A 16,098-nucleotide genomic window follows, 5' to 3' on the forward strand; every position below is an offset into this window, starting at 1 on the left:
ATCAGGAATATAAGGAAGGATACCTGCCTTAATGATACTATTTATTGAAAAAGATCTTGAAATAGTTAATCATTTTTCTCTCTTGCTCCAGAATGCCAATACAAACTAATTAATTTAAGCTATACAGTATATAGGCAGATTTCAAAGGAACACCAGTAAAAAAAACCTTCATAACAAGAACAATTCAAAGTAGAAGCTGTAACCATGAAAAGTGGTGGACTTCCCTTCATAACAGATGTTCAACAAACCTTTCTTTGGAAAAAGAGAGGTTTATTTATTTATTTATTTATTTATGAGACTTATATACCGTTTTAAGTGCAAGCACTCTCTAAGCGGTGTACACCAGTAAGCAATGTATATATATATATTTACATTGCCCCCAACAATCTGGGTCCTCATTTTACCTACCCCGGAAGGATGGAAGGCTGAGTCAACCTTGAGCCTGTGAGATTTGAACCGCTGACCTGCTGAACACAGTCAGCTAAAGCGGCCTGCAGTACTGCACTCTAACTGCTGTGCCACCTTGGCTCTTGGGAGATATCTGAACCTTAGCATAGGGAAAAATGAGTGTAACGATTACAAAGTGACACAAAATCACACCCTGTTTGAGTCATTGAAATCAATGGGAAACACAAGAGGAAACATTCTCATACCTATTAAGATATAATCCTATCATATTGATACCACTATAATTTATTTGCTTTGTTTCCTCAAGAGAAAATCAAACATATCTTGCTTAATGAAATTCAGATTCCTCCCAGCCTCTCTTTTTCCAAGGAAAGGTTTGTTGAACGCTTGTTATGAAGGGAAGTCCATCACTTTATCTGTAGGTCTTGCCTTAAATTGTGATCCATCCATTGGTGACAGAAAACAAAACCAGCATGAAATCTTTTATCCCTATTCTGCCTCCATGGCCTCAGTACCCAATTACTGATCCAACTTCCTTCCAACCTAATAGACTTGATAGCTCTGGGACTGTCCTTGGGAGAAAGAAAACCCACTGCTTTCAACTAGCAATAACTTAATGCTGTTTTTCTCATGAACAAGATCAATGCAGCTCCTGTAGGAACCAACAGGAAATTTACAGTTATCTTTCATGGTTAAGAGCAAATGAAGATGTGACCTACAATTCCAAACCTTCATTCCCCTTCAATTCCAGAGTTTCTTTCATTTCAAACTGCAACAGGTATGAGGGCCAAACAAGAGTTACTATAAACACATTTTTAAGTCAGTGAGCTTTGTCCCATAAAGCTTTAAAAACAAATTATAATGATTATTTCAAGGGAAAGAAGAGTAAAAAAAAAAAATCTTCTCACTCATACACTCCTCATGGTCTCTAGCCTCTCTGCCAGGCATTTTAGCCACAATGACAAAAGTTCCATTGTCTTGTATCACTCCCATTTCCTTTCCTTTTTATATTTTAAGGACAACAAACCATGCATTACACCCCAGGGATAAATGCTTCAACCTTACTTGCTTCCTTTGCTCTCTCTCTCAGTCTCTGTGGAAAGATGTTCATCAATTCAAGGAATGCCCATAAAACCATAAAGAAAATTTGAAAGAGAAGATACATGAAAAGCAGTTTTTCCAAGTATGAATTGGTTTTTATTTCCTTGGGTCTATTGTATACTATTATAGAACAACCATGTCTTGATAATAGCAATTTCCTTCTTGGCTTTATAAGGTTGCCTTCATCTCTTCCATTTAAGCTCATGAAGGACATAACCTTAAATTGACATGGTACAGAATATCTTTGATTTAGGGTTGATATATTATTTTGTTGGACTTCTTCAAGTTTGAGAACTCAAGCTGTACAACTAATTTTTATTAGTAAAAACAATGCAGTAATAAAAACAGAATAGGCTCAATGTGTATAAGCTTTGTCTTAGATGTGATGTCAGTTGATAAATGATGTATGTGCCTGAAAGGTATTTTGGATATTTTATCATGATTGGAATGCACCTCCTCTGTGGTCCCCAGGAAACTTCAACACAGCCATTTCTCTCCCACTATGGTATGTTTTCTGAGTTCATTTCATACTCATTAGCTTTCCCATCTCCTGGGTGTTGACTCCAATTTCTTTCAAGACTTCCAACAAGGTAAGGAAGAGAAAGAATTCTACTATTCTATTTAGGAAAGAGTTGGTGGTGTTTCTTGCACTATTCCCACTTTACCATATTTTGTACATATGCATTTCAGCTCTACCTTTTTGTTGCTATTATAAGTCCAGAAAATAATTAAGGATGTGACAGGGTAGTTTTGATGCTTATCTGCCAGTTTCCTTAGATTTGTTTTTTGCAATCACCCCATCCCATGATGTTAGAGACACAAACTCATTTTTCCCTCATTCTGGACTATGGAAGAAAAGGTAGACAACAAGCCTGAAGAAGCCCAGAAGAGTTCTGAAACCTGATCCTCCTAAGTGGTACCACAATGCCCATTTAATAGATACTATCCACGGTATCTGAAGATACAGTAGAAACAACACCCTACTCCTCCCAGTGAGATGGATGTTCTCTAAATAAATAAATCTCAAATTATTACTGTACCATGTACAGTAAATTATCAGTTGATGCTACACCACATGTATACATAGCTTATTTTCAAAAATTGCCAAAGGATGTTGCTCTTGTATTGGGAAACAACTTTGGCTATCCCCTTTATTTCCCCATATCTACTTTTGCACTTCTTTTGGCCTTGAATGGCTTCCTCAAAGTCCATTATGCACGGAACTCTTTTTTCAGAATAGAAAATGAAATAAACATCTTCCTTGTCCACACAACTCTCCTGTTCTATATTGCCTTTAGCACAACTCTTTATTCCTTGCATTGAATTAAAATCAGCTCAAGAATGCAATTCTATTCCAACTTATATGGAAACAAGGGCCTCTGTATTCAAATTCAGAAATTATCGTTGAGTGAGGTTATATAGAACTGCATTATAATTTAATGTAACTGAAATGGATGCTATATTTTCCCTGTGTCTTTTTATTCTCCTAATCTTCACTGTGTTCATTTGAAAGTATCTGTGACAGAGACACTATTTAGAAGTAGAGAGTTGGCAGGAGCTTTTGACAGCATTGAGTCCAATCTTCTTCTCAAGAACAAGAATCCAGATTAAAGCAATCTTGAAAACTGTCAATCCATTTTCTGTGGGGAAATTTCTAGCAAAGGAAAGCTTAGTAATTGGTTCCACTGTCAAGTAGCTTTGATCACTAGGACATTCTTTTTAACATTCCACCAGAATCTCTCTGGTTGATCCTCTCTAAAATACCATCAACATAAATCAAATATGTAAACAAAAATAATTTCAGATACATCAAGGAGATCCCGAACGTTCATTCTTGTATTAGTAGAGAGATACATTCATTTTTTCCCATCTGTTGGGAAGCAAATTCTTATTGTTCATTTCTACCCAGTTTCTTTTGCTTCAGAAACACAGTTGGTGGTGATGCACTAAGATTAGGTTGTTGTTTAAAAAATGTTTCGACATTTGAGTCTTGCAGTAAAAAAAAAAAGATAACATATATAGATCCTTAAATAAGTCTTTTTTTCTGCAAAGATTCAATGAAACCGTATGGTATTTTAATGGACAAAAAAGAAAATTTAAAATTCATTTAGACCTAACTATTTCAGTCCAAGTTATCTACTTGAATTGGTTTTAGATTCTCTGTATCACTGGAAAATACGTACAGTTTCATACATATCGATGCTCAGTAATAATTTAATTCAATTGTTCTTAAATGTTAAGCAATCTTTGGAGTCTGCTCAGATATCTCTGTGCAGTCTGAATACAAGAAAGTAATGACAAATTATTCAAGCGTTTTCTGAACACAGGCCTGTCCCAAGCAACTATGCAAGTTGTGGGATACACAAAGGCATCATTGGGGGAGGGGAGCAAATTCAGTTTTAAAAATCAATTCTCCATTCCAAACACCAACTGTGTGTGCTCACTTATGTCAGATTTTACTTCTTCTGAAACAATATGTATCTCACAAACTAAAACTATCAGTACCATTAAGATCTTCTGATCTGCAGCATGTTGCAGTATTTAATGGATTACTCACCAAATATAGCTCTCTAAAAGTTGAAATTATATAGATATATATCATATATTTACTATTGCTCACTATTTGAATAAAACACACTTAGAGCCTTCCTTATTGACCATTTGTTCACTGACCATTGAAAGTTACAACACTTAGTCCTTGAAGTTGCAGCCATCATAGTGTCCCCCACAATCACATGACTATCTTTTAGGTAACTGGCAACTGGTGTGCTTATATAATGGTTGCAGCATCCTGTAGTCACACATGATGGTCATTTGCAACTTCACATCTGGCTTCTGACAAATCAATGGGGAAGCTGGCAGGAGTTGCAAATTGTGGTCATGTGACATTGCACTTAACAATTCATGGTGATTCGCTTAATGACCACAACTGGAACTAACCAATTGATGTTGTAAATCAGACACACTCGTGTGACATTTCACTTTAGAACTCTGCTACTCAGCAATGGAGTTGTTGCTCCCAATTGTGGCCAGTAAGTGAAGACTACTTGTATTTTGTAAAATAATTTATTCTTTGTATTACTGCATTTCTGATGCTACTTTAATTGATAGATATTATGTATTAAAGGTAGTCATACTTATTCAAAACTTTTCATCTAGTCTTAACCATTGTCCTTTTTCTCAATTAAAAAAAATAGCAAATAAAATTAATGGGAAGAGGGGGTTAAAAAAAACATTTTGCACAAAGATGTCTTAAAGGGCAGCAGGTACCCTACCTGAACATTTAAGGTGCTAAAAAGTTATGTTTTGACTTTAACTATCATAACCTGCCTCGTTTTCTGAAAAGCTTCTGATTTGGAAGGTTGGATATGCTATACCTATTTGTTGCATTCAGAGAATATCTAGAAGACAACCCACAAAACACATAATGTAGTTCATCAGTAAAACAGGACAATAACTCTAACACAGATTTACTCAAAAATAAATAACAATGTATTTGATGAGACTTATCTCAATGAGATTACTGTTTAAGAATAACTTTCAGTGACAATTCTGAATGGCAAATAAACTTTAGGAATATTAGTATGAAAAGGGTATAGGATAACTAAGGCTCCCAGACATGTTTATTCTTTATGCCACAGGAATTGCCATAAAAATGACAACTACTACTATATCTTATTATTTTGGAAGTAAATATGTAAAGCCTAACTTTCCCATTTCACTCAATGTTAAAATATGTATGTTTGCCTAGGCTATGTTCCCAACTGCAGTAAATGTTACTTATCTCAAAAAAGAAACAAGAAGAGAAAAACCCTAGAGATATTGTTTTCCCATCTAATAGCTATACCTAATACCTGAATTCTCAGTTTGATATCAATTATATATTTTCAGTTTGGCTTTTATGAACTTAAATTAATGACTCCATACTTTACTATGAATTTTATCAATTTTCATTAATGTGCCATTTCTTTGTATAGTGTGAACTATACAGTAAATTACTATGATCTACTTCTTTTAGGGGGAAAAATCACTTAGCAGAAAGCTGACCCAAAATTAGATTTGGTTATTTCTCTAAAGGAAAACTTAAAGGGCTACTAGCATTCCCAATGTCTTGTGTTAAAATATAAAACAGTAGGCTTCTTCACCCTGTGTGTCTCCAACAGTAACACATTTCAAAGGATTACATATCCCTGAGAAGTGATGTATATTTTTTTTATGTGCAGTACTAATTGGAAATGAACATTTTTACATTCAGATCCCATTCTGACCAAAATAGGTATTATCCAATAGACAAATAACTTGAATGTCTTTAAACAACACTGTCAAAGAATGTTTCTTTATCAACCTATTTTTACTGTACAAATACTATGAAATTTTAAAAGTGAATTATGCTTAACTCAATCCTGAGATATTTCTTCAGAAGTAAACCCCTATAGTTCCATTCACATATTGCACTAAGGCAAAATTTGGTTTTGGTTTAGTGCACGGGTGTTAAACTTGACATGTCATGTGACACGTCATGATGTATCGCAACTTTTTTTTATATTGCCAGAGCTGTGGTGGGCATGGCCTCTGTATGATGCAACCGGCCCACGGACTGGCAGTTTGACACTCCTGGTTTAGTGTGTCAGGTGAACCCATCTGCTTGTGGCTTATTCAATTAATGATTGCATAATTAAGCAAACCATGTCTAACACTAGTTCCCAAAGAATTAGTGCATTGAATACTAGTGCATTTTTTTCCAGCCAAAGTTATATCTGAGTGAAGGTATTTTATGCAACAGAACAACTAGGAACACTTCAGCTGAATGGATCTGAGGACTGGGGGGGGGAATACTCTGGTCATAAGTACTAATATGCTGCCTAAGGCCTGAAGGCCCCTATTGCTTAAGTCCTTAGCCACTTTCTCCCCTTTCCAAAGCATCTCTCTGAAGCTGGCCCTCACAACTTAAACATGACAAGCATAAAGATGTGCTTCCTCTCATCACTCCTAAATCTCTCAGTATTTGATGTATTTTGACACTGTGGGGATCATCTCTCATCCACACTGCTCACTTCTCTTGCAGGGTTCTAAGGCAGACCCACTGCTGATGCCCTCCCCCGAAGGCTCTCAAGGGAACACATTTGTCCCATACAAGGAGCGCAGCCAACCCAGCTGTAAGTCGGTCACAGTGGAAGGTCTCTCTCCTCCTCCTCCTCCTCCTCCTCCTCCTCCTCCTCCTCCTCCACCCCCACCCCGCGCGTTGTCTCAGCAGGTGTCTCCTGGCTCCTCTCTCCCCGTCTCCTCGCCAGGAGAACTGTTAGTGAACTTCAGTCCTCTGATCTTTCCAGCGCTGGTCCCTTCTCTCTCCACGATTCAGCGCACTGATGAGTTGAACGTTTGTCCCCCCGGAGCACCCACGCACGGCCCCTCCCTTGCAAGGTATTTGAAGCTCACCAAGAAAAACACTGCAGTGGGTTGCCATGTGAATGAAAATAAATCCAGCTTGTCCGGACCGTTTAGCAACACCCTTTCCCGGAGGGTGGCTGACTGTCTCTTTTGCTCGGCCAGGCCGGGAGAAAAAGCCGGTAACTCACAGCGTCCTCCTTCTTTCCAAAGGAAAATGAAGCCTCAGATTCTTCCCTAGACTTTTCTTTCTTTTGTTTTTTTGCAGAGATGTTTGGCTTCGTAGTCCAGAGCCAGATTTACGGAGGAGGAGTCGCAAGGATTAGAGTTAGCCGGCCAATGTTTACCCCATCTCGGTTTGTTGAATAAGCCACATCACACACACCATCTGCATCACACTAAACCAGGAGAACCAAAGCTTTATGCTCAGATTAGGCGACCCTGCGAAGCCAGGCGTGCAAAGTTATCCGATTTTCTATTGGACCAAACTGAGGTGTCCGTCGTTCATCCCCCGTCGCGGTAGATAAGGAAAACCAGGACGCTTTCCCTAGGACCCTATTTTCCAATCCCCCGGCCAGTTCTGCTCTCTTTAGACAATTCGCACAGACCTGTTGCCATTTACCCATCAGAGCGAAAGCGCCAGGGGCATCCTGAAATAACGATACGCACGTCCCAAGTCTACGCATTTGGAAATCCCGGGCATCCCAAGTCCCCGTTCCTAAAACTGATGGTCCAGATCGTCGGAGGCATGAGCTCATTCAGAGCCCAACCTGTCCCCCTGGGGGGGGGGTTCCTTCGCCCATTTTAAGCTGGGAGAAAAGGAAGGATCGGCTCAGCGAAAGGGAGGACCAGCCCATCTGCATCCGCGCTCTGCTGCGGGGCCAGCAGTTCCAGCCGTGGGCAGCGTCCATCATTCTAAGGGAAGCCTCTCAGCGCGCTCCATCTCGTGGCCCTTCTTCATCCGCAGGTGCCTTCGCGGAAAAGCCCGAGGGCAGGCAAGATCCGGGAGCCTTCGGGCTTAGATTCTCCCGCGCATCCCGCCACACTCCGCAGCGAGCTCGCGCACGAGCGGTCAGCCAAAGCTGTGCTCGCATCGCCACAGGAGCGTTTTGGTCCTCCGGCTGGGACCAAGACTCGCCCTCACTTCCGGGCCGGTCCGAGCTCAAGACGCAGAAGCGCCGCGGACGCCACGAGGCTCGGAGATTACGGTGCCCTCTGCCGAAACCCCCGCCCCGTCCCGCCCCGCCCCGGAGCCCTTCTAGCCCTGACCCGAGTCGGAGAGCGTCGGGATGGGGTCCAGGGGAAGCGGAGGGCGAGGCCTGACGGGGGACTCGCACTTACCTGCTAGAAAAAGGCAGGATCCGAGCAGCCCGCGGAGCCCCCAGCTCAACATGCCGCCCTCAGAGCCCCACCGAACGCCGTCGGGAAGAGAGAGAACGCCCGTCTCTGCCCGAGATCTGCTTCGCTATCGAGCCCAAGCGTCCGCTCGCCCGGCGCGGCAGGAAGGCTTCTAGCCGGCGAGATCCCCACTCGTGCCGTGTTCCGCACCGCAGGCAGCTGGGGGATCCACACCTCGCGGCAGTATCCGAAGGGTGCTGAACTCACCGGGCTCGGCCCCTTTATAACTTCCCAGCCCGCATCCTCCTTTCCATCACGCCCCCCCCCCACACGTCACTTGGTCTGTTTCTCCCCCCCTCCCCTCCCCCCCCCATTTCCAGCGATGTTTCCTGGCGGGGCGAGGAAAGCGAATGCTCTTTCGGGCACGTTTCCATCTGGGAACCGGGAGCACGACTCTTCCTCTCTGGCACGCTCTGGACCGTCTTGGATCAGGTTGGGGAGGGGGAAGCGAAGCGATCTGCGTGGGGGGGGGGGAACGGGAGCGCCGCACTGCCAGGCTTGCTATTAAGGACCTTCGCTCCCAAGTAGGTGAGCTTCTCCCTCCATCCCATCTCCCCCACCCCGCCCCGCCCGTCTTGGCCGTTAGGAAGGCTCTTTGCCAATGGAAGGTGACTCTTGTGAAATACATAGATTAAATCAATGTGGGTTGTTTGCACTTCGGGATCTTCAGTCTCGGTGACAAAATGTTTTTCCTTTGCCTTTCACGCAAACTTTCCAACTTCTCCCTGCCGGACGACGGGAGGAAACGGCCACTACTGCCTTCTCAGTCGAGATGCTCAGATGTTGATGCGCTCGTTTAGTAACTTGCCTTGTCCAGAGAGAGAATTGGTTTTGCTGACGATCACAACTTCAAATGGCATCTTTCTCCAATTAGGCTTTTCCAGTTGGGGGATTTTAAGGTTTTCCTGGACTTTTGGTGAGTGGCCAACATTTCTGCCCCCCACCTCGCAGCTTTTTTTTTTTCTCCCCGCATCTTATAAATAGCCTGCCCTCTCGCAACTTTTTATCCATTAAAGTTATTTTCGAAATAGCCTTTGGGATGGTATTTTTAACTGATCATTCTCTCTCCCCCCCCCCCGATTAGAAAGCACCGATTCAACTAATCAAGGTCTGGGGCTCTGGGAAAGTGATTCCATGGCTTCCCCTCCTCTACCCACCAGGTCGAGGGACACTGGCCAAGTCCCTAAGGCAGTGTTTCCCAAACTTGACAATTTTAAGGCATGTGGACTTCAACTCCCAGAATTCCACAGCCAGCATTGCTGGCTGTGGAATTCTGGGAGTTGAAGTCCACATGCCTTAAAATTGTCAAGTTTGGGAAACACTGCCCTAAGGAGACCGCCTTAGGCCGAGCACTTGTTTGCCACGACGCGCATTCGCAACCAGACAGCCCTGCCTTCACGCGGGGTTGACTGCTGATACGTTGATTCTGAACGTGGAAGTTCCACGCGTTACACTCCCGGAAAGTATGTTTGCTAGATCGACGGGACTGGAATGCAGAAGGAAAGCCAGTGCCGGCTGAGTAAAGCCTTGTCTTTGCGAGCTGAGAACCTTCTCGGCAAGCGTGACACCAAACGCGTGACATCTTTTAGGAAAGGAGACGGGAAGGCACCTATCTCGGGAGCTCCGAGGCTTTCTATCTATCAAGAGCTAAACCTCGCCGCGACACGCTCGCCTTGCACCACCCGCTGGTTATCTCCGAATGTTCCTCCCACCCCCAGAGGACACCAGCCTCGGAGGAAATTTCCCCTCAGGATATTACTCCAGCCCGGAGCTTTCGCCCGCTCTTTCTCGAGGCGGGGCTTTCAGCCTTCTCACTTCTGAGATGGAAACTCACGACTTCCTTTCTTCTCCCGTCCCCCCTGCTGATAGCGCAATCTCCAGATCTGCCCTGACTTCGGCTTGGGGGTCCACCAACGGAGCCCAACGGCCTGATCTGTGGCTGATTCCGGATCAAAAAATCAGGAGGAATCTGGCCGCCCCATTTCCGATTAACACATTTCACTGAAAGGCAGAAAATGCCCTGTGTCTTTTAATCCAATTTGCTAACCGGAGAAGGTGATACTAAACTCCCCCGGATGATTTACTACCCTCAATTAAGAGTAGTAAATCATAAGCACTAGCAAATTACTCTTCCAGCCAGGCCAGGCCCTGTCTTGCTGCCCCCTATCAATTCTCTGGTACTTTGCTGAACAGAAATGTTTAAAATCTGTTCCTGTGTGTGTGTGTGTGTGTTGTGTAAAATCATATAAATATAACTCGGTGCAGATATTCTGGAGAGAAGTTCCCTTATGGTGCGCTCCAGCCCAAAAGCTTGGAAGAATAAACATTGGTTCCCAGTGACTGACTCACACTGGATTCTGCAGCATTATCCCGGGATACATCTATTTGCCTCCATTCGCTTGAAGGCCAGTCTTTTGCAGAAGTCCCTGGCTTCTCACACTTGGCTTCAGTCAAAGGGAAGACACCAATTTCTCCTTCTGGGGCCTTTTCAGGGTGAGACATTTTGAACTAATGGAAAGCCACCCATGATTGTGTACACCTTTGCAACAATACAGGAAGCTCAAAATCAGCACCAGGAAATTAAAAAAACAACAACCCCACATTCTTAGGAACCTTGAAAATGAAACAAATTGCAGGAAACATGGTTTCATACAGTGCTATCCATCATCAATAAGCCACCTTAATTTGCAAAGGGTAAAACAGTGTTAGTGACATGGTTAAAAATAATCTTTTCCTTATTTTTGTTCCCTCCTTTGCTTATTATTTAACTGCAGCTTTGGAAGCTTCATTAAAGTTCCATCTATACCTAGAACTTTATTTTACTGGAGAAATCCATGAACATTTCTAATTGACGTTGCACAGGTAGGTATAATTAAATGAAATGCACTTCTGAGGTGGGGAATAACTAAATATATTTGCAAGGCTAGATATAAAAACTGCAAAATATAATTTATAACAGAAATAATAGTGCAGTATTGCCAGAAACATATGAAGTTGCCTTTGGAATTAGATGAATCAAGTATTTTTACTTGCCCTGAATATACAACAGTATAAATCAGAGGTCCCCAACCTTTTGGGCACCAGGGACCAGTGCTATGGAGGGGGTGTGGTTTTGAATACTGCCTGCATCCCGAGGATGGAGATTTGCTTGTTTGTGAGGCTCACCTGCTGGCATACTGCAGAGCAATGCCAGTCCATGGATCTGGGGTTGGGGACTCCTGGTGTAAATAATCTTCACCATCATGGTAAAATCTAAGCAGAAAGGAAGGCTATAAATATAATAAACAAACAAAAAAAAACCCAGAGAGTTTTCATTTTGAATTGTATTCCATAAGGTTTTGTACAGCTCCTATTCATTTCAAACGATGTTCCACATGAGATTTTCTGCTGTGCTGCATGTTCTAGTTCAACTGAATGCTTTCCAGGCAATAAAACAAACAAACTACACATCAACAGGAGCTCATAAGTCAATTCCATCATACAAAAAAAAAAAAAAAAAATCAAAGCAAGCTGCAAATGAATGATTCTCCATTTTTGGAGGCTGGATGAGGTCAATAAATCAGCAGCACATTAAAACAAATCATTTAAAAAACACACTCAACTATAAATATAATAACTCATATTCTTTTAAAGACATTTCAAGAATGTCAGGCTTATAACTTTGCCTGAAGAGTCTATTGACATGGATAATAATAATAATAATAATAATAATAATAATAATAATAATAATAATAATAATAATGTTGGAAGGGACCTTGGAGGTCATCTAATCCAACCCCTGCTCAGACAGGAAACCCTATACCATTTTGGACAAATGGTTGTCCAGTCTCTTCTTAAAAACCTCCAGTGTTGGAGCATAATAATGACTAATTAGTTTCAAAAATTCTGCTGATAGGATACACCCATATTTATTCCAGGGCCAGAGTATCTGTCCATATAGGCAACACTACCTACCCATTCCTCCTACAACACCAAATACTGAAGTGATGTTCAGGCCTATCAAATATTTTCCATCTTCAAAATAGCGGAAAGATGTGTCTGTGATGTGGCTGTGTTTTTGGGAGGCACGTAATGCCCACGCCCTCACTGAGAGTTGATGCCAAACTAGCACTAATTTGAAAATCTAATGTTTCACCCATGCCTTACAAGAATTACACCATGTGGAGGTGTTTGAATAAGCCAAGCTATAGGAGGCTCTGGAACTCTTTTGTCCAGAAAAACCAATAGCATGATTTTGTGCCGGGCTATGGTGAAAAAAGCATAAAAGCTCTACAAAAGGGTGAATACCATGCTTAAAATTGAAGAATTGTCTCTAGCACCACCCTAACAATGGAAAGAAGGGAAATATAATTTTGCTCTAAATGTCTAACATCCACTTTGTGTAATTGTCCAAATACTGAAGTGTTCCAAAAAAGTTCCCACCCTTTTGATATAACCTTGTAAGGTTATAAGTCTTGAATTACAATATATATAATGCTGATCCATAAAAACATATTTTAAAAATATTTTAATGGAATTAACATTCTATTAATTAACATCTGAATAAAAGCTCATTAATGTAAATTCCCATTCAATATATTTGGTACATAAGCAAAGATCATGATCCTTAATTTGAAGAAAAGGAAATGAAAATGGAAACTAAGCAATCAGTCCAACGTCATAGGAAGCTAGTGAAAGAGCCAAGAACACAAACTAGATTTCTTGAGTCCCAAAACCAACTTGTATGTGAACCAGGATGACAATTTATATTGCGAGCAAAGTGTGATTGGAGCTGCTGTCTCTCTATAAATACTGGTGGGTGTGTGTGGAGTGCTGGCTTTGTTGCTGTGGGTGGATTGGTTGGCTGAAGACCCCAGCCTGAAGATGATGAGTGGGACCTTGTCGAAACGTCGCCAAGATACTCTCAATCTTACATGGGAAAAGACCCAAATACACCAAGACATGCATATATATATATATATATATATATATGTTTTCTGAGGTTTTCGCGGGTATTTGTATATAGGTCTTTGGTTGTTCGGGTTTTCTCCCGCGTAAAATTGGAAGTGTCTTGGCAACGTTTCGACGAAGTCACATTCGTCATCTTCAGGCTGGTGTTTTTAGCTTCTTGCTTTGAGCAGCAATGTGTGGTTTTAGCTGTTTCTTCCTTTTAACTGCCAGTGAGGGTATGAACTGATTGGATGGGAGCTTGGCTGTGTTCTGATTGGGTGGAGGTGTGTTCTGAATGGTTAGGGGCTTGGCTGTGCTCTGATTGGCTGGGGGAGTGTTCTGTTTGGTTGTGCTCAGGTTAGTCTGAGTTGCAGAGGGGTTTAAGATTTTGGGGTTAGGGAGTCGTTTGTCAATAAGGGCAGGTTTCCAAATGGCTGGTAGGCGGGAGGTATCATCTCGCTTGTTCATGCTGTGTGGGCGTTTTTCTATCTCGATGGCTTCTCTGATTATTCTGTTATTAAAATGTTCACTTTTGGCAATGGTTCTGGTATTTTTAAAGTCAATTTCATGTCCTGTGGCTTTAAGGTGTTGGACCAGGGAAGATGTTGGTTCCTCTTTTTTGACTGAGTTCTTATGTTCTTCAATGCGTGCACTTATTCTTCTGTTGGTTTGTCCGATGTATGTGGTGGGACAAGTGGTGCATGGGATTTCGTATACTCCTTGATTTTCTAATTCAATTTTATCTTTGGGGTTTCTAAGGATGGTGGATATTTTTCTGTTTGTGCAGAATGCTGTTTTGATGTTGTGTTTATGGAGGATCTTACTGATTCTGTCTGTGGTGCCTTTTATGTATGGGAGGAGGGCTTTGCCGTTTTCTTGTTCTTTGTCTTGGATTTTAGTGGGGGTTTCTTTTTGGATTAGGTTTGTAATCTTATTTCTATGGAATCCATTGGATGTTAGTACATTGGTGAGAGTGTGTAGTTCGGGTTTTAGGTGTTGTTCGTCAGCTAAGCGTTTTGTTCTGGAGATGAGTGTCTTGGCTACAGAGTTGATCTGTGCTGGGTGGTGGTGTGAGAGAACGTGTAGATAGCGGTTTGTGTGTGTTTTCTTCTGGTAGATGGTGTGTCCTAGGGAGCCATTGGATTTCTTGTAGACTAAGACATCCAGGAAGGGAAGTTGGTTGTTAGCTTCTGTTTCCATGGTGAACTGTATTTTGGGGTGTAGGCTGTTGAGGTGTGTGAGGAAGTTGTCCAGTTTTTCTTTCCCATGTGGCCAGATTATGAAGGTGTCGTCTACATATCTGAGCCAGAGTTTGGGTTTGTGATCCGATTTTTCTAGAGCTTGGGTTTCAAAGTGTTCCATGTAGAGGTTGGCAATGACAGGTGAGAGGGGTGATCCCATGGGTGCTCCTTCTGTTTGTTTGTATTTTTGTCCATTATAGATGAAGTATGTGTTGGATAGGCAGTGGTTGGTCAGATCTAAGATGTGTTTGGGGGGGTTATATTTGTTTTGAATAGCTGTCAAGGCTTCTTTGATAGGCACTTGGGTGAAGAGGGATATGACATCGAAGCTCACTAGTAGGTCGCTGGGCTGTAAGCTTTGTTTCTTTATGATCTCTATAAACTGGAATGAATTTTTTACGTGTGAGGTGATGGATTCTGCATAGGGCTGTAGTTGTTTGGCGAGAAATTTGGCTAGGTTTTGTAGAGGTGAGCCTATGGAGCTGACTATAGGTCTGAGTGGGGTTCCTTCTTTGTGTATCTTGGGGAGACCATAGAGTTTAGGGGCATCTGGATGATTTCTCTCTCTGGGAATGATTCTTTGCTGGATCTCTTCGCTACCCAGCACAGATCAACTCTGTAGCCAAGACACTCATCTCCAGAACAAAACGCTTAGCTGACGAACAACACCTAAAACCCGAACTACACACTCTCACCAATGTACTAACATCCAATGGATTCCATAGAAATAAGATTACAAACCTAATCCAAAAAGAAACCCCCACTAAAATCCAAGACAAAGAACAAGAAAACGGCAAAGCCTCCTCCCATACATAAAAGGCACCACAGACAGAATCAGTAAGATCCTCCATAAACACAACATCAAAACAGCATTCTGCACAAACAGAAAAATATCCACCATCCTTAGAAACCCCAAAGATAAAATTGAATTAGAAAATCAAGGAGTATACGAAATCCCATGCACCACTTGTCCCACCACATACATCGGACAAACCAACAGAAGAATAAGTGCACGCATTGAAGAACATAAGAACTCAGTCAAAAAAGAGGAACCAACATCTTCCCTGGTCCAACACCTTAAAGCCACAGGACACGAAATTGACTTTAAAAATACCAGAACCATTGCCAAAAGTGAACATTTTAATAACAGAATAATCAGAGAAGCCATCGAGATAGAAAAACGCCCACACAGCATGAACAAGCGAGATGATACCTCCCGCCTACCAGCCATTTGGAAACCTGCCCTTATTGACAAACGACTCCCTAACCCCAAAATCTTAAACCCCTCTGCAACTCAGACTAACCTGAGCACAACCAAACAGAACACTCCCCCAGCCAATCAGAGCACAGCCAAGCCCCTAACCATTCAGAACACACCTCCACCCAATCAGAACACAGCCAAGCTCCCACCCAATCAGTTCATACCCTCACTGGCAGTTAAAAGGAAGAAACAGCTAAAACCACACATTGCTGCTCAAAGCAAGAAGCTAAAAACACCAGCCTGAAGATGACGAATGTGACTTCGTCGAAACGTTGCCAAGACACTTCCAATTTTACGCGGGAGAAAACCCGAACAACCAAAGACCTATATATATATATATATATATTATATATATATATATATATATATATATAT

The 16,098-nt window shown here is 42.0% G+C and overlaps 1 protein-coding gene across 2 annotated transcripts in view; it reads right to left on the reverse strand.

The window, feature by feature from the left end:
- The window catches only part of FLT1 (fms related receptor tyrosine kinase 1), a 116,387-nt gene extending 107,849 nt beyond the window's left edge, over positions 1 to 8,538 (reverse strand). For both annotated transcript variants that reach the window (XM_039356916.1, XM_039356923.1), the window contains exon 1: positions 8,236 to 8,538. In XM_039356916.1, the coding sequence (XP_039212850.1) occupies positions 8,236 to 8,287 (52 nt within the window). In that variant the 5' untranslated portion in view covers positions 8,288 to 8,538. The remainder of the gene's footprint in view (positions 1 to 8,235) is intronic.
- Positions 8,539 to 16,098: the final 7,560 nt, after the last annotated feature.

The sequence above is a fragment of the Crotalus tigris genome, unplaced genomic scaffold, assembly GCF_016545835.1.
Source record: "Crotalus tigris isolate CLP2741 ecotype Arizona unplaced genomic scaffold, ASM1654583v1 scf7180000017573.2180621, whole genome shotgun sequence".
NCBI lineage: Eukaryota > Metazoa > Chordata > Lepidosauria > Squamata > Viperidae > Crotalus > Crotalus tigris.